General features: G+C 34.0%; 3 protein-coding genes across 7 annotated transcripts; 2 read left to right on the forward strand and 1 right to left on the reverse strand.

The window, feature by feature from the left end:
- Window positions 1-2,212: 2,212 nt before the first annotated feature.
- On the forward strand, window positions 2,213-7,097 carry LOC109340737 (pinin-like). Of its 3 annotated transcripts, XM_019578465.1 has the most exons (11): window positions 2,213-2,361; window positions 2,485-2,586; window positions 2,681-2,749; window positions 3,666-3,782; window positions 3,880-3,993; window positions 4,173-4,244; window positions 5,251-5,334; window positions 5,448-5,548; window positions 5,856-5,943; window positions 6,436-6,867; window positions 6,903-7,097. In XM_019578465.1, exons 1-10 carry the CDS (start codon window positions 2,293-2,295, stop codon window positions 6,829-6,831), a joined length of 1,212 nt encoding a protein of 403 aa, XP_019434010.1. In that variant the 5' UTR covers window positions 2,213-2,292; the 3' UTR covers window positions 6,832-6,867; window positions 6,903-7,097. The 3 variants fall into 3 exon arrangements, with proteins under 3 accessions (XP_019434010.1, XP_019434009.1, XP_019434011.1); XM_019578464.1 differs by having other exon boundaries at window positions 6,436-7,097; XM_019578466.1 differs by having other exon boundaries at window positions 2,681-2,746; window positions 6,436-7,097.
- Window positions 7,098-8,771: 1,674 nt separating this feature from the next.
- LOC109340735 (SEC1 family transport protein SLY1) lies at window positions 8,772-16,032 on the forward strand. Of its 2 annotated transcripts, XM_019578462.1 has the most exons (4): window positions 8,772-8,929; window positions 9,025-9,413; window positions 10,739-11,458; window positions 15,015-16,032. In XM_019578462.1, the coding sequence occupies exons 1-4, from the start codon at window positions 8,899-8,901 to the stop codon at window positions 15,735-15,737; spliced, it is 1,863 nt and encodes a 620-aa protein (XP_019434007.1). In that variant the 5' UTR covers window positions 8,772-8,898; the 3' UTR covers window positions 15,738-16,032. The 2 variants fall into 2 exon arrangements, with proteins under 2 accessions (XP_019434007.1, XP_019434006.1); XM_019578461.1 differs by lacking the exon at window positions 15,015-16,032 and having other exon boundaries at window positions 8,773-8,929; window positions 10,739-12,476.
- Window positions 16,033-19,736: 3,704 nt separating this feature from the next.
- Window positions 19,737-23,810, reverse strand: LOC109340734 (pentatricopeptide repeat-containing protein At1g62260, mitochondrial). 2 transcript variants are annotated; one of them, XR_002106830.1, is made up of 3 exons: window positions 23,326-23,810; window positions 20,929-22,742; window positions 19,737-20,847 (listed from the first exon to the last, which is right to left on the reverse strand). XR_002106830.1 is itself a non-coding variant. In XM_019578460.1 (2 exons), exons 1-2 carry the CDS (start codon window positions 23,673-23,675, stop codon window positions 21,128-21,130), a joined length of 1,965 nt encoding a protein of 654 aa, XP_019434005.1. In that variant the 5' UTR covers window positions 23,676-23,810; the 3' UTR covers window positions 19,737-21,127. The 2 variants fall into 2 exon arrangements, 1 of the variants encoding a protein (XP_019434005.1); XM_019578460.1 differs by having other exon boundaries at window positions 19,737-22,742.
- Window positions 23,811-24,094: the final 284 nt, after the last annotated feature.

Raw genomic sequence — 24,094 nt, forward strand, 5'->3', positions numbered from 1 at the left:
TATCAATATTTGAAAAGAAGAACACGACTTCAACCATCTATTTGTAAATTAAGAGTATTGGAGTTTTGCATTAGACGAAATCGAATACACATAATATGAAAATTAAACAATTTGAAAATTCCAAATAATATATAAGAAACTCATAACAAAAAATGACAAAATGGCTTACGAGGATATGTGATGAAAAAATAGATTCAACACTGAAATCTCATCTATTTGAAAAATACATATTTTGATCAAATATAAAACTTTAATATGTGTGGACAAACTCTTATATCTACCATTGAACATCTCGTTGGATCGATTCATGAATAATGAAGTAACGAAAAAATAAAATGAGTATAAAATCATACATTGTTTGACGATGGAAGAGATTAGACCTGTTTAATAAAGATGAAAAAATGTAGGAGTAGTAGAAAAGATGAAGAAGTAAATTGAAATAAGAATAGAGAAGAAGATTAAGAAGTAAATTGAAATAAAATAAGAATAGAAAAATGAAAGGTTAATTTGATGAAAATAGTATATTCTTTGGACAATTGTCACATATATTTATATTCAAATAGTATAAGAGGAACATAATGTGTAAGAGTTCACTATAAGTATACGTGGATATTTTTATGTGTGGTATTCACATATAACATATGTTGTTCGACATGTAGTGAGTGACATTCATAATTATAAAGCGTAATTTTGGTTTTTTTTCTTTTTCGTTCTTGTATATTTCATCCTCCTTTTTGTGTGTGCAGTTGTCATCATCTAACTTATATACTTGTGAAAGAATGTCCTCATTTTCATACACTTAATATAAATAATTACATTCTAATAACTTATACCATCACAACCTCAACTTTTGAATTGAATGTAAAATATACGGTAGATATTATCATCCTTGACATTAAACATGTTATTCTCAGTTAACATATACAATTATAATGAGTTTTTATTCTTAACCAGTTAATCATTAATCATTGTCATGTTATTACATTTAATAAAACGGACACTCATAAGAAATATTTTTAATTAACAAGATACAATTATAAATAACTCATTAATGAACAATAAATAATTATTTCAATAAAAAATATTTTTATTTATTCTAAAACAAATATTATTAAAAAAATCAATCTAATCATTTGACTATATTATTATTATTACTAGCATGTTGACATGTACTATTGTGCCTGTCAACTCACTTTCCTATCGTTTGTAATGTATAGTTTGTATTTTATAAATTCAAATATAATTTTTTGCGCTAAATTTACGGTTGAATTTATTCAATTGGTCTAATATTCAATTTTTTAAATACACTTTTAAAATAAGAAGATAATAAGGATAAAATAAGAAAATAATATTATATGGTTTTTTGGTAAAAATAAAAAGGTATTGATGGCAAAATAGGAAAACACAAATTACACCATGATGGGTGGTTATTTTGTGTTTTCCCTTTATTAATAGTATAAATATAAAAATAGTATAAATATAAATATAGATATAGATATAAATTATAAAGAAAGAAGGATTATAATTTAGTGATAATATAGTATTATTTGAGAACAAAGTACATTTATTGAGGATATAAGAATTTTTTATATTATTGTATCATTTATTATTTATTATTAGTATATAATCAGCACTTATTCTGAATATAAGTAATAGAACTAAATATTGAATAATGTTTTGACTTTGTAAAAAATTAATACTAATAATACATAAATACAACACTCATTATTATTTTCTCATTTATTTTGTCAGTTCTTCTCTACAAGCATGCACTAGTTCGTCAGTACCTCACATTCAATGTTAGAGAATGAAATCTTCAACCGGAGAACTTGTTAGATTTTTACTAGACATATTGAAAGGTTTGTCATTCTTCCACAATAAGTGTCAGATGATGAAAATTTTATAGGGTTAAATACTAACAAACAAAAAAGATGGAGAGACTAAAATGACACTTTATAATTTTACATACACATTAAAATGACACATATAATTTCTAACATCTACCAAGCAGGAAATATTGTTAAATTTTTTAATGCTAGGTTAACAAAGCACATTGTCAAAATAATGATTAAAATTGAACAATTGATAATAATAAACTAATATAATTGATAATAATTTGATTTTTAGAAGTACCACTTATTATTTTTAGAAAAATAGTCCCACACTCCGAAGTGATTACATACTTGCTGGTACTAACAAAACAAACAAAAACAATTGTTACCCTGAATAAGAAGAAATCCACAGGTTCACAAGGGTTTTGTTTGGTAACACAGTGACTACTGCATCGTTTCAATGGCGGTAGAGAAGACCGAAGAGGAACTTCGCAATGAAATCAACGAGCTTCTTCACCAACAGCGCGAGGTATATCCCTCATTCTCTCTCTATCTTTGTTGTTCTTTAATTAATTGCAATTTCTTGAAAACTCGCGTGTTAATTTGATTCTGTTATTCTATTTATGGCTTATTTCAATTTCGAATTTCTCAGATTACGGAACGACTTCGAGATCCTCGTGGCCTTCGCAGAGGAGGGCCCTTCACAGCTCTTGCTCCCCGCAATGGTGCTCGTCAACGACCCTTTCTCTCACATGTATGAAATAATCTTTTTATTTTTTCTGATTTTCAATTGAAAATGAAATTGAGTATAGGGTAGAATTATTGAATGTAATTTGGTTCTATTTCAGGGAGAGAGGAATGAATCCGAAGATCAACCTCCTGCTAAACGCCGGCTTTCGTCGGCTGTTGTCAAGGTAGTAGTACTAGTGCTAAACCTAGTATATGCTTATCATTTTAAATTGCTGCCATGATTGTGGTTACTGTGATTGCTGTCACTGCAATGCGGCATTGGCGACATGGAACTTTTGTGATTAAAAAATGTTTTTAAATTTGTTGTTGCCTGAATGTGGTTATGTTGTGTCCCGAGGTGGACACTTCATTGTGATTTGGCATCACACTGCAATTGTGGGATGATGTGGTTGTGGAGGTCACCGCAATATTGCAACTGCATAAGGTGATGTGGTTCGCAATCTGATAAAGTGTCATATTTATTAGAACAGTGATTAAATTGTCAATTTAAGTCATGAAAGATACAATGTTGATCATATGAGGGCATGCTTGTCTCAAATTCGAAAATAGTCTGATAATCTTGGTATCCAAATTCCAAAATTCCAGCTATACAAATTCAGTGTTTTTCACCCAAAAGCAGTTTATGTTGTTGCCTAACACCTCTTTCCTTGAGAAATTATTGTTCTGGAGCAGCAACAACTGTTTTCCTCGAATGTATGCTAAACCGGACACCCTCTTAGCCTCTGAATGGCGGAAATCACCCTTCACGTTCCTGCTAGGCTATGTTTGGATTGTTGGAGATAGATGGAATGGAGCGGAATGAAATGATACTAAATTCCAAGGCTTGAATTGTTTAGAACAGGATGGAATAGAATCTGAATAGATGATTTCCATTCCATTCAATACGTCTATTAGTCTCAAAATGTCTTCATGTTAAATGATGATAGGGACTTATTAATTTGAATGACGAACACATTCAGGGTCTTGAGAGTAATATTCATTGTTTAGGGACTTGTTGATTGGCATTGTATCTTTAGGAACTAATTTGACACTCTTAGACGAATGATAGAAGCTTGATCTCCATTTTGAAATGAATGAATGCAGGTTGAGGATGGAGAGTTGGTTCAGGATGATGACATTGCAGTGAACACTAACAGGATTGTCACAGCCTCCCACAGTGATAGCAGGCCATTTCATCCTCAAAACAGAACTCCCAGGATGGTAAATGCAAGTGTACTTGTTTTCCTTCTTCATGGATGTTGATTAGGATTTTGTATATGTTCTAATGCTATTTCGACACACTGTCATTTCATATAAGGATTCCGACATTCCTACTGCAAAACATGTTCCTCGGGTATTGCCAAAGAATGAGGATTCACGCTTGGTTAATAGGAATAAAAGAATGCTGGGTCAGCTTCTTGGAACTTTGGAGGTGCACATTGATACTACCGTGTGATGACTTCAATTCAGTAGTTTATAATTGCTTCTCCACTATATAAACAGATTTCTCTGATTTTATCATCGTCATCATTATCCTTATTGTTATTTCCGCACATACATATATATGTGTGTGTAGGTCTAGTTTATGTATTTTCTTTTATACTGCTCCAGAAATTTCGGAAGGAAGATATGCAACTCTCGGGAACAGAGGCATACATGCGGAGATCGAATTCTTTACAAAGAGTAAGTTGCGTAAAGTATATGTAGCTTCTTCCAACTAAGAAGTGGTTTATGATATGCAATACTTGTAGGACCTGTGGCCTAAACATTATACATTCATGTTATTGAGGTTATATTGAACAATGGAATATATCTTTCTTAATAAACTTCACAGGGCCATTATCTTTATAATTATTTTATATGTGAAATCTTTTTTTAGAGATGCACTGTCACCAAGCCATTATTTGAGAATGTTTATACTTTTGCACAAATACCCATTTTGCAAGTTCTTTCAGATGTTTTACATAGCAATGGGTATGTGACTATATATTTAAAATTAGAACAACTTAGTTATTGTTAGATAATTGTATGGGTATGGAATATATTCCAATTTTCTTTAGCTGACTGATAGGAGCTGATATTATTAGTAGGGAAAACTATGAAAACAAAGAAGCCAAGCTACATTTACACTGTTAGGAAACAGAAAATATAGAGGCAAAAGTAATGGTAGAAGAAGAAAGAGAATCATACTATCGAAATGCAAGTGAAGTCTCTGCCCAATGGCCACAACCCCAAACCTCTCCAAATTCTTGAATGAGCTCACTCCCCACACTTCTATATTTATTCTCTTCACTAACAGCCTGTTCATTTTTCCCTTAGGTAAATACTAGTTGATGCCATCTTTGTTCTCTCCACTCTCACTATCTCCCGCTAGTTGTAAATGCTTTCCCATTAGCTCCCATTTCCTGCCCTCTTTACTCAATCCACTTTCACTTGTTGTTTAATTGTGGGTAAATCTCTGACCTTTTTGCATTGATGGTTATTGTGGTTTTGCTTCTAATCTTTATAAAATGGAAAAGTGCAGTTAGACCTCCATGAGAGTCATTTGTATGATATGAGAATCTGTTTCAAACACTTGACTCTCTTACCATCTCTCTCTCTCTCTCTCTCTCTCTCTCTCTCTCTCTCTCTCTGTATGTAACATCCTATGCTTCATAACAATCCCAAATACTTTGGAATGTTTTTCTAGGCTGAGCAAAGAGCACGGGAAGAAAGTGAAAGGCTAAGGATAGAAGAGCGTGAACAGATTGCTGAAAAGCGCAAGAGAGACTTGGTTTGCTTTCAAATGATAACAATTCTTTGCTTTTCATAATAGACAACAAAATTTCATATTATCTTATCCCACTTAAAATTTGTGTTTTTGTTTGTTCCCTTACTTCTTGTCAGACTCTTAGAGCACGTGTGGCTGCTAAGACCGAAGAAAAGAAATTGGAGTTGCTGTTTCTTCAGTGGAGTGAGCATCATAAAAAATTAAGCAATTTTATAAGGTTAGTCCCCTTCAAATGTTAACTTATGAGGCGGGAAGCTTACAAATCCTTTGCTAGTTAGACACATGTAATTTCTGACATCATGACATGTTTTATATCTTTGCAGGTTATTTTTAATTTTGGTCCAAAAGTGTCCATATTCACATTTTATTGAGACCAAGATAAGTTTCTGTCCATGTGTATTGCAGTGTTGAAGTAACTTGATGAGATGTATCCTGCAAATTGCAGGATTTTTAGAAATATAAAAGTTTTCCTTTTATTATTTTGGATCATTGTTTGATTGAATGTGGCATGCGTTTTCCCCCAGGACTAAGGCAGAGCCTCCAATTTACTATTTGCCAAAGAAGCCCTTGGATGATGATGCTGCTGCATCATCGGCGAAGTCAAAAGAAGAGGTTTGACTCTTGGAACTTTAAAATTTGAAGTGTTTGTCAAAGTTACACATACTTTTGATTTGATTTGGTCTTTTTCTATATATCGTCTCTAGACCACTATGGGGCAGCCTTCCTTCCAGTATTACTTTGGTGACCCTGGTCAACTCTTCGTTATTTATATATTTTTCTTTCGTAGTTTCATGGATACATAGAGTCCATACTTAATATGGGTGGAATTGAGCTAAACCCTGCTCATATTTTGCTCTTCATCTTATAACGTATTTTTAAAGAGTGACTTTTAAATACTAAAGATATATATCAAGAATATTTTTAACGTAGTTTATAGTTATTATTTATTATTAGTGTAATACAGAAAATATTATATATATTACTTGATATTTGAAATCATCATATAATTGAGCCTGATATGATATTCGAGCTCAGTATATTGAACTTAACTATTATTTTCATGTGGTTTTATATAAATACCAAATGTCAATTGTCAATTTGTAGGCTTTTCTAGAATGGAAGAATGCAAGAAGAGAGGAATTGTCTGAGTATCAGAAACAGATTGGCGAGCAGTATCTAGCCAATGTTGAGAAGGACATGGAGAGATGGCAGAATGCAAGGAAAGCACGGAAAGGAAATAATGATCAGGATTTACAGGAAACTATGGACAAAGAATTGGATACACATAGGCTGGAGCATGGTCCCAAGAAAAGAAAGATACCCGGTGAAAGCAACAATGAAGACGATGATGTGGAAGATATAAATGTTGGAGAGGATGACATGATGGATGATATATTAGAGGATGATTCTGTTAGAAGGGTTGATGAAACAAGTGTGGCAGAAGCAGTTAACCCCATTGCTGATCATGCAGCTCATTCTGATAATGTAGACCTGAAGTGATAGCCATTAGACCAGAGTTTCAGATTATTCAGCAAGATATTTATGAAATGTAGGTTGTCTCATGCTTTTGCTAGCTTTTGAGTGTATTTTTCATTTAATTCTTCCAACTTATAGCCTTAGTAATTTTTGTATTGAAATGAACCCTTAACTTATTCTCTTTATTACTGTCCTTTGGAGAGAACCAGAGTAATAATGTATAAATAGGTCATTGTATTGAATTTTTATGAATTTTCACTTGGCTTTTAATTTTTCATGCACATTGAACACCCCTCCTCTTTGTCTGGTAACTTATCACCCGCAACAAGGTGCTTAACAGATTTTTCTTGTTAGTAGTAGGGAAGTGATTCATAAGTTGATAGACAACTTGGTTATCAGAAGAACTCATCCTTTTTTGTTTTCTGTGAACAATGTGAAGAGACAGAGAGAGGAAGAGGAATAGTTGAGTTTTTGGCTATGGCATCCGGTTCTGCCCACATCAATTGAGGGCCTTCAATTTTCTCATCATTTCTCACTTTCTTTACTCAAACTTAGTTGTTGGAGTTAATTGCAAAATGCAGTTGTACAAATAATTATATACTCATCATTTCTAATTTTCTATGTAGGAACATAACCATCTTTCTATTATTAGTTATCATTGACTGTTCCAGCAAACGTCCATAATCACCAGTCAAGAATGCGTCTGAAAGAACTGATACCATAGTTGTCATTGGAGAAATGATATATCCTCCGATGAGTTCTATTTACAATATAATATATTCACCTCATTCTTATATTTTGTTAATATTATATTAAACTCATGCCATTGTAGGTGGTTTTGGGAAGAGAGATAGAAAGAGATAAATGAAATGTGATTATTGATGAGATGGAAAAAAAGAGATGAGAGGAAAGCTAAAATGTAAAAGGAGGTATAAGAGAAAAAAATGTCAGAGTATTATTGTTATTTGTCAATGGGGAATGTTAAACTCACACCACCTTTGTAGGTGGTGGTGGTATTGGCAAGATAGAGACAAAAACAGATGAAAGAAATGTGATCGAGAAGGAAGAGAGAGAGAGACAAAAAAAAGATGAAGTGTAAACAAATGAGTGAGAGAAAAAGTAACAATATCATTGTGTTTATCAAAAAATTCATTTATTAAAAAAGAGCAATACAAAAGAAAGTTTGTTAACATCCAATCTTCAAAATAGCAACCACCGCAACAATTAGTAACGTAACACAATTATATATGAAATAAAAATAGGGAATTATATGTTGGTAGTTAATAATTCCCCCTTTAAATAATATATAAACGCCTTATATATGTCATAAATTGGTGCTTTTCTCATAAATAAAAAACTCCTAGCAAAATAATGCTATTTAACTTGTTTCTTGTTAAATAAGTTTTGTCCATGTAGCCTTTTAAACGAGTTTCCAAATCATAAATTTTGATTAAGTTAGCACAGCATTTCATCATCCATGATAAGTTTATCAATATATAGTTGGTTCATTTAATACATGTTTTTATGTTAGATTTGGATTTTAGTCATAGAAAATACTTATATAATAATTTCCTTTGATACTAATAAACGTATCCCTTACCCATATAATAAAGAATTAATCCTTTTGATGTAAGTAATTATCCCTCCCAATAAATATTGTTCTAAAAAATCGAACATTTTAACATAAACTTCCACCACTAAATCAACTACCTGTCATAACAATTTGACCTCATATAATAAATATTCATGACTTGAAGATATTATCCCACATGAACGATGTGATTGTGACTAGCAGAAAAACATGTAGTGGGAGGTATTTTAATTAGTTTTTTTTTTAAAATAACAAAATACTCATTTTTTTGACAAAATTCTTCTTTACAGGGAATCCATTTTTATAGTTTTTTTTTTTCCAAAACTAAGTAGATCTATTAGCATTATTACCGTATGTAATAAAAGCATAGAAAACCTGAAAGTGAAAAATAACCCAATACCAATTCCGATCCCATCTATCTATCTTCCCACACACAATAAAAAACTTCATTCTCTGCTTTTGTTCGTAACATTCTCAATCCCAATTCTTCAGATCCAACAATGACTCTCAATCTTCGTCAAAAACAAACAGGTATTTCTAACTCTTCATTTTTTTCATTCTCTTCTCCGATTCACAAAAAATTCAAATCTCTATATCTAAGATCCATTTCTTCATCGTTCTCTCAGAATGCATTGCACGAATGCTGAACCTGAATCAACCGGTAAACGCAACTGGAACCGCTAACGAAGAAGTCTACAAGATCTTGATCTACGATAAATTCTGTCAGAACATTTTATCTCCCTTGATTCATGTCAAGGACCTTCGCAAACACGGTGTTACTCTCTATTTCCTCATTGATAAGGATCGGAAACCGGTTCACGATGTTCCCGCGGTTTATTTCGTTCAGCCTAATACATCTAATGTTCAGAGAATTGTTGCTGATGCTTCCCGATCGCTGTATCAGAGTTTTCACCTTAATTTCTCCACTTCAATTCCGCGGCCTCTGCTTGAAGATCTTGCGTCAGGGACGCTTAATTCGGATTCTATTCAACGGATTTCCAAGGTTCATGATCAGGTTAGTGTGTTTGGATTATCGCTTATTTTGTGTCACTTGATGGATGGAATTGTTTTATACTTAGTAGTTCGTAGTTTAGTGCTTCGATTTTTAAGTAGTATATAAGTTAGTCCCTTTTATTATTCATGTCATAGAGATTAAACAGAGTTTTACCTGGGCTTAGGATCGGCTATGTATAGCATCAAGTAATATAGGTGGGGCTAATGGGATTAAGGCTTGATTGTTGTTGTATAAGACAGGTTTTAAAAAACTGTTTCAGTAGCGGTTTTGGAAACTTCGAAATCATTGACATTGCAGTTGATGCTGCTACAATTGCCCAGGATACTGTTTCAGCGACTCCTAAAACCTTAACATATCGGTGTCTACTGTAGTCACTGACCTATAATTAGAACCTTGTGTGATGATGGTTCTGTCTGTTTAGGCCTAAAAAGTGATTGTACTAAAGTGATTTTGACAAAAGTAAAATTTTTAAGAAGCTGAAATATGTAGGTTCTAAAAAATATATATATTAAACTTTCTGGTCTCCATGCTCATTTTCATGCAAGGAAACTGAGTGCTCTTTGTTGTTAAGTGTTTAACTTCCACAGTTCCGCTACAATGAATGAAACGAGAGATGAAGTTTTATTAATTTATTTCACCATAGGAAACTTAAATCTATGTATGTCCATGCCTCTGTTTGTTTCTGGAGGAAATTAAGAAAATATTTGACTCCTGTGTGATTTTGAATACCTCATTGTTAGTTTCTTTTTGCACTGTTTTGTAGGTCACATGCCTCCATTTGACTTCTGAGGAAACTGAGTGTTTATTCATGTGTTTAATTTTTACTATGTTGATGGAAGTTGGAAGATGATATTTGTTTTTTTATTTAATTACTTCATTGAATAGTTTTTTCTTTTTGCACTATTATAAACATTCTGGTCTCCATGCTAATTTTGTGATGCCTCTGTTTTGCTTCTCAGGAAGGAAAAAAGCGAAATTGAGTGTTCACTATTGTGTTTGATTTCTGCTATGTTGGTTGAGTTATCTTTTTTTTGAAGAGCCTAACAAAACAAATGTCCAAGTTTCAGAAGCAGTTTTTTAAATCAAATAATGATTGTATTTTTGTGAAAAAAGATTAAATAAACGTGCTCGTAGTTATTCTATAACTTACTTAGTCCATAAATTTATGATAGTCATAATTAAGGATTGAGATGTTATGAGTTTGATAATTATGGGCGATTCGTGTGAAAAATTATAAGTGTAGTATAATTTCATGGACTAAGTTGCAAATCCATTTAAAAAAGTGATTATTTCTCCCAAAATAATGCAATCTAAACATTTTGCAGTACCTGGAGTTTGTTACGCTAGAAGATAACCTGTTTTCCTTGGCATACAAGTCTTGTTATGTTCAGCTTAATGATCCTTCGGCTGGGGACCGTGAAATTGAGGAGATTATAGAGAAGGTTGTTAATGGATTGTTTTGTGTTTTGGCTACTTTGGCAGTTGTGCCGGTTATAAGGTGTCCAAGGGGTGGTCCTGCTGAGATGGTTGCATCAGCATTGGATCAGAAGTTGAGGGATCATTTGTTGTCAAAGAACAATCTGTTTACCGAGGGTGGGAATTTTGTTAGTTCATTTCAGCGGCCAGTGTTGTGTATATTTGACAGGAATTTTGAATTGCCGGTGGCAATTCAGCATGATTTTCGGTACCGGCCACTTATTCATGATGTACTTGGGTTGAAGTTGAATAGGTTGAGTGTGCAAGGGGAAAAGGGTGGGATGAGGTCGTATGAGTTGGATAGTTCAGACTCATTTTGGGTTGCAAATGGGGCACTGGAATTTCCTGAAGTCGCAGTGGAGATTGAGACACAGTTGAATAAATATAAGAAAGACGTGGATGAGGTGAATAAGAGGACCGGTGGAACTCATGGTGCGGAGTTTGATGGAACAGACTTGATTGGTAACACGAAACATTTGATGAGTGCAGTGAACTCGCTGCCTGAGCTGACTGAAAGGAAGCAAGTAATTGATAAGCATACAAACATTGCTACTGTGTTGTTGGGTGAGATCAAGGAGAGATCACTCGATTCTTTTGCTAAAAAGGAGAATGACATGATGGTTAGAGGAGGGATTGAACGTAATGAGCTTATTGGTGTGCTCAAAGGGAAAGGAACAAAGATTGATAAACTTCGATTTGCCATCATGTATCTTATTTCTTCTGAAACCATCAATCAGCCAGAAGCAGAAGCTGTGGAAGCAGCACTAAGAGAGTCCGAGGTTGATACTGCTGCTTTTCAGTATGTGAAAAAGATCAAGTCATTGAATGTTTCATTGGCATCGGCAAATTCTGCCAGCAGAAGTAATATTGTCGACTGGGCTGAGAAGCTCTATGGACAGTCAATTAGTGCAGTGACAGCTGGTGTGAAAAATCTTTTATCTAATGATAGGCAGCTTGCATTGGCAAGGACAGTTGAAGCCTTGATTGAAGGGAGACAAAATCCCGAAACAGACTCGTACCTTTCGTTTGATCCTCGTGCTCCTAAATCTGGTTCAGGAGCAAGTAGCGGCCATTTGAAAGGTCCCTTTAAGGAAGCAATTGTTTTCATGATTGGTGGAGGTAATTATGTTGAATATGGCAGTCTGCAAGAGCTTGCTCAAAATCAGCAGCCTCCGAAGCATGTTATATATGGAACAACAGAACTCCTAACTGGAGTGGATTTTGTAGAGCAGCTTACATTATTGGGACAGAAAATGGGTTTGGGTAATGTTGCTTCTACTTCTACTCAGTAGTTCAGATGTGAATGTATTCTGTTTTCAGTTTGCCAAATTATTTTTAGTACCCAAAGGAACACTTTCCAGACATTGAGGTAATACGGGGCAAAATCGGACTTTAATGTTTATTGCCTAAAAAGATTGAAGGATTTTGTGCTTTGCAGTGTGCCTCTTTGATTAGAAAGCAAGGAGATTGCTGCATGCTTTGTAGTTTTCTGTAGCACAGCCTTTTATGCATTATTTTCATTGTAGTGAGAAGTTTTTCATTGAAAAGCATGATGTGCCACATAATAGGCTATAATTTCATTCTAGTTGTGACAAGCATTGTCATTAGAATAGCGCGATTCGAACCAAGATTTGATGCAGTTTTCATAACTAAAAATGCATATTGCACTGTGTCTCGTTTCTGCACCAGAGTTGCTGTCGGAATCACATATGGCGTAATTCTGAGTTGCGGGTTGCACACCAATCCGGATCTGGTCATGCAGATTGGTCGTTTAACCCATTCTGTTTGTCCTAAACAAATTTTTAAAACGTGGACAGTAGCTGTGAAAATTAAAAACAACAGTGGCCTTTCTCTGCCTTTTCTTCTGCTTCTTTTTCATTTCTTCCTCTGCCTTTTCCGTTGCTTCTCCAAAATGGTCAACAAGAATCTTGTACTATATGACACTTATGACTTGAATTTTGTTGTTTCATTTGGCCTTTTATTGCTATGAGTAGGGGTATTTGTGGTTCGGGATTGAACTGTGAAAATTATGGATGATGGAATTGAATCAAACTAAACCAAAAAATGTATTTGGGCTTGGTTCAACAATTCATTTCTGTTATGAAATCGTTTATAATTAGTTTATGGTTCCATAAGGTCCTAAATTACCAGAATCAAACTACGAAACCGATGAATAATTAATAATTAGGTGGTACTTGATACATATGAGTATGTTATGAATAAAGACAAGTAATTTTTAAGGGCCATGTAATTAAAGAAAGACAAGGTTAAATAGTGTTCTTCTGTTCAGAGCAAAATAAAATTCTCACGAGAGATAATATAGTGACAAACCTACAGAGAAATGAGAAGAAATAAAAGTCATGACATATTTTCATAGTGAAGGATTTTCTACCAACACATACATAGTAATTCACATGCATGATAAAATTTAACATTTTCCATTAAAAAAACGAATTAATAAATCAAGTCATTTATGTTCGAATTTTTTTCCAATGATGAAAAACAATAAGAACCGAACCATCTCTTTTGTTTAGTTTGGTCCCTGAAATATCCAAAAAAATAAACCATTAAATCCCTAATTATGAGCGTTATGGCTTTGTTATGGATCATAATGAGTAAGACTACCTGAATTATTAGTATATCAAATAGACTCTTTGGACATGAGTCATTTGTGATCGCCTTAATGCATAAGCTTTTTGTAGAAATACTACAGAATGTTATGACGGTACAATAGTGCATGGCTGAATTTTTTACGTAGGGATATGCAGTTTGGTTGGGGCAGAATTTTATATGCAGGGACATGCAGTTTTGTTGGGGAGTTCTTTTTTTATTTGGTTTGTATGGAATTGTAACTCCTGCGATTCAGACATGATGTTTTTGGATAATTGAAGTGTCAAGAATAAGTCAAACATTATGGAGAAGTGAATACGTTATAAGAATAAATCTATAGAGCTAATGCCTCAGGATTTTGAGTTAAGATGTGTTGTGAAATCTACTTTTATGTTTTTTTCGCTTACCCACGAATAACTATTATAGTTCATGGATGAAGATTCACAAATGTGGTATAAGAGCTGATAGTTCAACGACTTAATCGAATATTGAAATGACAAATGGTTGATAGATCCATGTGGGATCCTTGTGTCAAAAGTTTTCCTGATGAGAAGTAACGCGACGTGTTCCATTGATGACAAAACAAGCCAATGACGATGCAAGTAGATAAAGAGTTGAGCTTTAGTATATCTTATACTCAAAGAGGAGTAACTCACAGTTGAGTGGAAGATGTCGGATATTCCAAGTGTGAAGAAACCTCATATTGTATAGAAGTAAATAAGTTAAAGAACACATAAGGATGAATTCATAGACTTAATATCTTGAAGTTTTGAGTCAAGATATGATGTCAAACACACTTAACTCATGGAGGAATGTTATAGCCCATGAATGAAGATCTATGTGTAGCTATGGGATTATGATTTGGTCTTTGGTTTGGTGTACCCCTGTACCCTATATAAATAAAATGCATTTCTTTTTCTGACCAAATAAATCTTTGTGCATGAAGTTATATGTTTATGATTAGGCTGGAGGTTTTTCCTTGTTTATGATTTCTTTTTCTTGTCAAGCTGACGTTGTAAACAAAATGAATAAATTTCATTAATATTCTGAGGTACCATCCTCTAAGTATGTTACCCTTTTGCATGAATGCATCATCACCATCTTAAACAGACGACTAGCTTTGAGGTACAACAAGCAATTGAATGCATTATTCTAAGAGAAAAAGAGGTATGCACCAATAGTATAATAATTTTTTGTATTATTATTGTATTATTTATTATTCATATTTAATCATTATTAAGTCTTAAAATAAAAGTAATACAAATGAATAATGAATAATACATTAATCATATATAAATCCTTAAATAGACAATACATAAATATTACACTCTTATTTATCCTCTACTTATTCTGTTATTGGATTTGACTTTTAGTCATAAAGGTCTTATTTTTTGTGTTGAATGCATTATAGTGAAATCAGAATTTTCATTTTCCAACAAAGAAAAAAAAATCAGAATTTAAGCTATGGGAGCATATTTGTTGTCACACAGTTTGTACCACTCCATATGTTATGAGATCAAGGAGAGATCACTCGATTCTTTTGCTAAAAAGGAGAATGACATGATGGTTAGAGGAGGGATTGAACGTAATGAGCTTATTGGTGTGCTCAAAGGGAAAGGAACAAAGATTGATAAACTTCGATTTGCCATCATGTATCTTATTTCTTCTGAAACCATCAATCAGCCAGAAGCAGAAGCTGTGGAAGCAGCACTAAGAGAGTCCGAGGTTGATACTGCTGCTTTTCAGTATGTGAAAAAGATCAAGTCATTGAATGTTTCATTGGCATCGGCAAATTCTGCCAGCAGAAGTAATATTGTCGACTGGGCTGAGAAGCTCTATGGACAGTCAATTAGTGCAGTGACAGCTGGTGTGAAAAATCTTTTATCTAATGATAGGCAGCTTGCATTGGCAAGGACAGTTGAAGCCTTGATTGAAGGGAGACAAAATCCCGAAACAGACTCGTACCTTTCGTTTGATCCTCGTGCTCCTAAATCTGGTTCAGGAGCAAGTAGCGGCCATTTGAAAGGTCCCTTTAAGGAAGCAATTGTTTTCATGATTGGTGGAGGTAATTATGTTGAATATGGCAGTCTGCAAGAGCTTGCTCAAAATCAGCAGCCTCCGAAGCATGTTATATATGGAACAACAGAACTCCTAACTGGAGTGGATTTTGTAGAGCAGCTTACATTATTGGGACAGAAAATGGGTTTGGGTAATGTTGCTTCTACTTCTACTCAGTAGTTCAGATGTGAATGTATTCTGTTTTCAGTTTGCCAAATTATTTTTAGTACCCAAAGGAACACTTTCCAGACATTGAGGTAATACGGGGCAAAATCGGACTTTAATGTTTATTGCCTAAAAAGATTGAAGGATTTTGTGCTTTGCAGTGTGCCTCTTTGATTAGAAAGCAAGGAGATTGCTGCATGCTTTGTAGTTTTCTGTAGCACAGCCTTTTATGCATTATTTTCATTGTAGTGAGAAGTTTTTCATTGAAAAGCATGATGTGCCACATAATAGGCTATAATTTCATTCTAGTTGTGACAAGCATTGTCATTAGAATAGCGCGATTCGAACCAAGATTTGATGCAGTTTTCATAACTAAAAATGCATATTGCACTGTGTCTCGTTTCTGCACCAGAGTTGCTGTCGGAATCACATATGGCGTAATTCTGAGTTGCGGGTTGCACACCAATCCGGATCTGGTCATGCAGATTGGTCGTTTAACCCATTCTGTTTGTCCTAAACAAATTTTTAAAACGTGGACAGTAGCTGTGAAAATTAAAAACAACAGTGGCCTTTCTCTGCCTTTTCTTCTGCTTCTTTTTCATTTCTTCCTCTGCCTTTTCCGTTGCTTCTCCAAAATGGTCAACAAGAATCTTGTACTATATGACACTTATGACTTGAATTTTGTTGTTTCATTTGGCCTTTTATTGCTATGAGTAGGGGTATTTGTGGTTCGGGATTGAACTGTGAAAATTATGGATGATGGAATTGAATCAAACTAAACCAAAAAATGTATTTGGGCTTGGTTCAACAATTCATTTCTGTTATGAAATCGTTTATAATTAGTTTATGGTTCCATAAGGTCCTAAATTACCAGAATCAAACTACGAAACCGATGAATAATTAATAATTAGGTGGTACTTGATACATATGAGTATGTTATGAATAAAGACAAGTAATTTTTAAGGGCCATGTAATTAAAGAAAGACAAGGTTAAATAGTGTTCTTCTGTTCAGAGCAAAATAAAATTCTCACGAGAGATAATATAGTGACAAACCTACAGAGAAATGAGAAGAAATAAAAGTCATGACATATTTTCATAGTGAAGGATTTTCTACCAACACATACATAGTAATTCACATGCATGATAAAATTTAACATTTTCCATTAAAAAAACGAATTAATAAATCAAGTCATTTATGTTCGAATTTTTTTCCAATGATGAAAAACAATAAGAACCGAACCATCTCTTTTGTTTAGTTTGGTCCCTGAAATATCCAAAAAAATAAACCATTAAATCCCTAATTATGAGCGTTATGGCTTTGTTATGGATCATAATGAGTAAGACTACCTGAATTATTAGTATATCAAATAGACTCTTTGGACATGAGTCATTTGTGATCGCCTTAATGCATAAGCTTTTTGTAGAAATACTACAGAATGTTATGACGGTACAATAGTGCATGGCTGAATTTTTTACGTAGGGATATGCAGTTTGGTTGGGGCAGAATTTTATATGCAGGGACATGCAGTTTTGTTGGGGAGTTCTTTTTTTATTTGGTTTGTATGGAATTGTAACTCCTGCGATTCAGACATGATGTTTTTGGATAATTGAAGTGTCAAGAATAAGTCAAACATTATGGAGAAGTGAATACGTTATAAGAATAAATCTATAGAGCTAATGCCTCAGGATTTTGAGTTAAGATGTGTTGTGAAATCTACTTTTATGTTTTTTTCGCTTACCCACGAATAACTATTATAGTTCATGGATGAAGATTCACAAATGTGGTATAAGAGCTGATAGTTCAACGACTTAATCGAATATTGAAATGACAAATGGTTGATAGATCCATGTGGGATCCTTGTGTCAAAAGTTTTCCTGATGAGAAGTAACGCGACGTGTTCCATTGATGACAAAACAAGCCAATGACGATGCAAGTAGATAAAGAGTTGAGCTTTAGTATATCTTATACTCAAAGAGGAGTAACTCACAGTTGAGTGGAAGATGTCGGATATTCCAAGTGTGAAGAAACCTCATATTGTATAGAAGTAAATAAGTTAAAGAACACATAAGGATGAATTCATAGACTTAATATCTTGAAGTTTTGAGTCAAGATATGATGTCAAACACACTTAACTCATGGAGGAATGTTATAGCCCATGAATGAAGATCTATGTGTAGCTATGGGATTATGATTTGGTCTTTGGTTTGGTGTACCCCTGTACCCTATATAAATAAAATGCATTTCTTTTTCTGACCAAATAAATCTTTGTGCATGAAGTTATATGTTTATGATTAGGCTGGAGGTTTTTCCTTGTTTATGATTTCTTTTTCTTGTCAAGCTGACGTTGTAAACAAAATGAATAAATTTCATTAATATTCTGAGGTACCATCCTCTAAGTATGTTACCCTTTTGCATGAATGCATCATCACCATCTTAAACAGACGACTAGCTTTGAGGTACAACAAGCAATTGAATGCATTATTCTAAGAGAAAAAGAGGTATGCACCAATAGTATAATAATTTTTTGTATTATTATTGTATTATTTATTATTCATATTTAATCATTATTAAGTCTTAAAATAAAAGTAATACAAATGAATAATGAATAATACATTAATCATATATAAATCCTTAAATAGACAATACATAAATATTACACTCTTATTTATCCTCTACTTATTCTGTTATTGGATTTGACTTTTAGTCATAAAGGTCTTATTTTTTGTGTTGAATGCATTATAGTGAAATCAGAATTTTCATTTTCCAACAAAGAAAAAAAAATCAGAATTTAAGCTATGGGAGCATATTTGTTGTCACACAGTTTGTACCACTCCATATGTTATGAACTTGTGATTGGTCAGAAAAATATTTAATAATTAAATTTTAACTTAAATATATTTTTTCTAACCAATCACGATACATTAAGTGACACAATCTATAAGACAGTAGATATATACCTTTAAACTTTATGTTTTAATGTTGTCAGTTAAGAACTGTCTCATCCACCTAAGCTAAGAAAAATGTGAGAAGTTAATGACCGAGTTCGTATGCGAAATGGACAGTAAGATAGTCATAATAAATACTGTGATGCATAGAAGAGTTGTGTTAGGTAAAATTTGGTGACATGGGCTAATTTCTGAAGGGTTAAAAGTAAAGATGAATGATTTTGTCAATTATTAGATTCATCTTCTAAATTATTTTCTATTTTCAAGTGTTTCTATCATTTTTTTGGTCTCACAAGTCATTTTACTGTTTTTGTAACTTGAAACCTGTTTTTAATGATACAGTTTTACAAAAATAACTAAGGAATTTTGTATATCCTTTCATTATGAAGTCAACAGCACAAAACTTGTAAATTCTGGTTAAAAGTTGAGCTATTAATAAAAAGTGTTGGGCATAACTAAAATAGAACAAAAAAAGGTTAGAAGACTAAACTATGAGAAAAACTTGTGTATAAACTTATGTATATAGAGACAATCATTACAATCTTGATGATATATTAAAAATTTAATTCTACTTAAAATTTGTTCATAAATAATAATACCAAAAAACATAAATACTCGTATCTTCAAATTGACGTTTAATATATATCTTCTTACAAGTTGTTCTCCCAAACTATATTGAAAAAAATAACATAAAGAGCAAATCTAATAATAGTACAAAATTTATAGATCACTTTTTGGTATAATTTTACTAAGACATATTCATTCATTTTTCACACACATTCCACTCCAGTGTTACATGGTCAAAAAAAGTACCCTATTTAATATATATCTAATTGGAAGTTGATTCAAGTGTTATAACTTATAAGAATTCATAACACTAACAAAGTATTGGTCAAGTAGAGTAAGGCTCGCTAGATTTACAGGAAGACCAAAAGGTTTAGGGGTTAATTCCTTACCAAAAAAAGGTGAGAGAGTACCTTGATTATACCCAAAAAAAAATAATAATCCATAACTCTGCCATATCATTTGCAACCGTGCATGATCAAAAAATGCCATCAAGTTTGCTTAAAAAATGCAAATTTATAGTAACAAAATCTAACGACAAATTACATATTAACATAATGGAAAATGACTGAGTGATTCTAATTACCAAGAAGAAGGTACAACAACAATCAAACCTTTATTTCACTATATGAATCGAACAATGTCATAATACTCCATCATAAATTACCAAGAAGAGGGTGGTGATATTATTTTCAACGAGATATTTAGTATTCACACAAGTTCAAGATTTCTGTTTGAGAAGTTTACATTTCTCTGACCCATTGCACACCAAACCAAATGACAATTAGCTCAATTCTGCAAGAAAAGACTTCAGCTAGTGCTGTCTTTGCACATCTTCCTGCAGCCACCGTTATTCACAATTTCAAATAATTTAGCCAGTACCAAAACCAGGTCATTCATCCAAAGTTTCATCTTATCGAACTCTTATACAGGTGTTGCTGGTTGTCAAGTTGATATGCGGTTGGGATGACATTCACATTTCAGTTAAGGATACGGTTCTTGAGCAAACTAGTAGATCCTGTTAACTTGAGTTAGCTGTCACTGATAGCGGATGGTAGTGTTTGTTCTGGAGATGTTGAACCTTCTCCATTGAAATAAAAAACCTTGTCGGTGATCTTTAGGGTCTGTTTTCCAGTAGTTGAGTTTTTGTGGTGAAGAAAAGGAAAAGGAAAGCTTCAAAGTCATCTTACAAGTATATTTTATGGCTCTCAAGTCTTTCCATTCCCTCCAAAAACAAAATCGCAAATGGACAATTAGGTTTATTTGCGATTTGGTTTTTGAAGGAAAATGAATAGAAATTGAAGGTTTGGGAACCATGAAATACACTTGTGAGAGAACAAACCCTTAAGCAGCTTTAGTTATCTGCACTGCTAACCAGGAATACACTTGCCTTGTCATTCTTGATACAAAGCCATGACATTCTACATCTCTAAACTGATGGGAGAGTGGAGTTTCAAGTCTGCTCTCCTTCAATAATCCCACACATGACATTATTCATATATTTACTAAGAGATGCATATCGCCTTAAGAATAAAGCAGTTAAAAAATGTAAGAACATACCCAATTTCCAGCTCCAAAGTCGAAATCACCTCTTGCTGATACTAGCAAATAGATCTATTAAAAGAAATATGAAAATGTTATGAGTTTTATGATAGCATGTAGGCTACAAATTCACAAACTACTACTGTCACTTACCTCTGAATGTTTGCCAGAAGACACACTACATCTGTGTCAAAGTAACATTTATCAATGTCTACTTATCCGGTCAAGCTCATTTTTCCTATCTTATAATAACATGGTTGATGCTGAATGTGAGCATCTCTAACAAGGCATGCTATGATATCCACTCCTCATTGAAGTCAATGAATGTAATCTTTCTAAAACTGCAAAATTATCATTGCCGGTTGGAAGAATCTACCCAACTATACCCTGTTTGCTTCTTGACATTACTTTCTTCCATCCTCACTCTCATTCGCTCAGCATCGTCCCATTGTCCTAAATTAGCATACATATTATATAACAACACATAAGGGGCTGAACTTTCTGGTTCAAGCTTAATTAAAGCTTCAGCTGCTACTTGGGCCAATTCTACATTATTATGCACTCTACAAGCACTCAATAATGCACCCCATACAGCCTTATCAGGTTTAAATGGCATGCTATCTATCAAATTCATAGCTTCCTGAAGCTGACCCTGCCGTCCCAAGATGTCCACAAGGGAGGCAAAGTGCTCGATCTGTGGCTCAATACCATAGTCATTAATCATGGAATTGAATTGCCTCCTCCCTTCTTCAACTAATCCTGCATGGGCGCATGCACTCAAAACTGAAACAAAGGTTATGTAGGTAGGGTGAATTTTAAGCCTCTTCATGAGTTTGAAAAGCTCAAGAGCCTCTGCAGCTAAGCCATGTGATGCATAGCCTCCTATCATTGCATTCCAAGTGATCACATCTTTATAAAGTTTCATCTCATTAAATACAGTGCATGCATCAACTATTGCTCCACATCTCGAGTACATGGTAATGAGAGAATTATTTATTGGTACATCTGAAATAACATTCTTCGTGACAAGCTGATGTATCTGTTTGCCAAGGTAATGATCCACCAACCCAGTACACACACTGAGGACTGAAGAAAAGGTGTGTCGATCTGGCCTCTCTCCTTCAAGTTGCATCTGAGAAAAGAGCTTAATAGCACCCTTATAGTCTTCATGTTTATCGTAGCCAGCTATTAATGAGTTCCATGAGATCAGATTTTTGTGGGGAATCCTATCGAAGAAATCTTTTGCAAGTTTTAAGTCACCGATCTGTGCATACCCAGATACTATTGAATTCCATGAAAGTGCATCAGGGCTTGGCATTTTACTGAAGAGTTTTGAAGCCTCTTCCATGTCTGAAATGTGAACATAGCCATTGATCATGGTATTCCAGGAAAAAGTATCCCTTTCCTTCATCCTATCAAATAGTTCCCTAGCATAAACAATGGCTCCTGCTTTCACATAGCACATCATCATTGAATTCCATGACACCACATTTCGCCCAAATCTCCTTTTACCCTCATTTCCATCACCTTGGTCATCCGGGATCCCATCAAAAAGGCGTCGAGCTTCTTCCACCATCCCCTTTTGTCCATACCCCGCAATCAGGGTGTTATAAGCATCCACTAAATAACTTTCCTCATCTTCCCCATTCTCAAATTCCAACAGTATCCTACCAGCCAAATTCAATTGACCATTCTTAACCAGCCCCGATACAAGTGCACTAAGAGAGGCGGAATCACGCTCAGGCATTTTCCTAAAAAAAGCAACAGCTGAATCCACATCGCCATTCAACAAAAAACCAGTGATCAGAGCATTGGAGGATACCACATTCCTTTCAGGCATGCTGTTAAACAGCTTCCAAGCCTCCTGCATCATCCCATTCTTCGCGTAACCACTTATGACTGTATTCCAAGACACACAATCTCTTTCAGACATTTGATCAAACAGCTTTCGCCCTTCCTCAACATACCTAGTGTATTTTTATTAGCTTATTTTGTATTCAAAACAGCTCATAATCAAAATCTTACATACACTTGAATTAACTAATTTTGTGCACAAAAGAACATACAATCAAAATTTTATGCAGCAAGATTTGAAAAATAAAACATTTTTTTACTGAAATTTAAGCTAAACCAAACAATTTTTAAAAAAATTCTTCCTCAAAAATTCAAAATAAATAAGATTTAATTATGATGCATTACTAGTAAAAATTCTTTTACACTATCGTCCAAACAATCATTCACTAAGTATTCCTCAAACAATCACATTGGATCTGATTAATCCTGGTGGAGCTGAGAAGATCCATTTAAAGGGACAAAGCTCTCCGGACACCTATTTTCCAACTCACAAGACTCAACCTGAAACTTCAAATAAAGGGAACTAAGCTACCATAACCCGGTGATGCACCTAGTGTACAAACTTTACACCAACAATACATCCAAACTTAAACTCAATTCTAAAGTTATGATTAAAGGAACATGTAAAGACTTGATGAACTATCAAACCTAAATCAAATATGCTACAAGGATTGAGCTAATATTAAGGCGTTGTACCTGCTTCGACGGCATGAAAAGTAACCAGAAATAATGAGGTTCCAAGAGACAACATCCCTATGAGGCATTTCATCGAACAGTTGGCGTGCCTTAGCTATCTCTCTCCGATGCACATAACCACTCATCATGGAGTTCCAAGTCACAGTATTTCGGTGATCCATTGAATCAAAGAGCACCCTGGCTTCATTTATTCTACCACTTCGAATCAAATGGGAAATTTTTTTGTTTGATTGGAACAGTAACTGTGGTGTGTTATTGATTTTAGTTAGTGAAGATAACACACGAGAATAAGGGGTAAGGGGTATGTTTCTGAGATTCAGTTTCGTTAGAGCACTATATAAGGTTGCCATTGTTGAAACGGGAATGGAGACTGCGATAACGACTTCTCGTTACACGCGTTAAAAGCTGTGTCTCGATGTTGGGTTAGTTTGCGAGTGAACGAGCGGCGTTTTAGAGTTAGTATTGTGTTGGAAGTTTGTACGAGCAGATTGTGCAAAAAGTGCAAGTTTACGAGCAGAGGCGGATGATTATAGGGGCAGGTAGGGCTGCTGCCCCTCCTGAATTTTTGCACACAGGAACATATTTATTGTCCCATAAAATATGTCAATTCATGTTATACTTGAAAAATATTTAATTATTAAACTTTTAAATTATAAAATACATTTCTCAATCAATCATAACAAGCGACACATAGATTAATACATTTTTTTGAAACAACACGTACAATCACTTACCTACACCCAAACACATTTTTATGAAGTAAATCATT

Source organism: Lupinus angustifolius, unplaced genomic scaffold (assembly GCF_001865875.1).
Source record: "Lupinus angustifolius cultivar Tanjil unplaced genomic scaffold, LupAngTanjil_v1.0 Scaffold_238_7, whole genome shotgun sequence".
NCBI lineage: Eukaryota > Viridiplantae > Streptophyta > Magnoliopsida > Fabales > Fabaceae > Lupinus > Lupinus angustifolius.

Coding starts and splice junctions, on each gene's coding strand:
- LOC109340734 (XM_019578460.1), bottom strand. CDS start 23,675: ATGGCAACCTTATATAGTGCTCTAACGAAACTGAATCTCAGAAACATA. Junction 22,743..23,325: donor TTTTCATGCCGTCGAAGCAG/GTACAACGCCTT, acceptor AAAATACACTAG/GTATGTTGAGGAAGGGCGAA.
- LOC109340735 (XM_019578462.1), top strand. CDS start 8,899: ATGACTCTCAATCTTCGTCAAAAACAAACAG. Junction 9,414..10,738: donor TTTCCAAGGTTCATGATCAG/GTTAGTGTGTTT, acceptor AACATTTTGCAG/TACCTGGAGTTTGTTACGCT. Junction 11,459..15,014: donor CTACTGTGTTGTTGGGTGAG/ATCAAGGAGAGA, acceptor ATATGTTATGAG/ATCAAGGAGAGATCACTCGA.
- LOC109340737 (XM_019578464.1), top strand. CDS start 2,293: ATGGCGGTAGAGAAGACCGAAGAGGAACTTCGCAATGAAATCAACGAG. Junction 2,750..3,665: donor CGTCGGCTGTTGTCAAGGTA/GTAGTACTAGTG, acceptor GAATGAATGCAG/GTTGAGGATGGAGAGTTGGT. Junction 5,944..6,435: donor CGGCGAAGTCAAAAGAAGAG/GTTTGACTCTTG, acceptor GTCAATTTGTAG/GCTTTTCTAGAATGGAAGAA.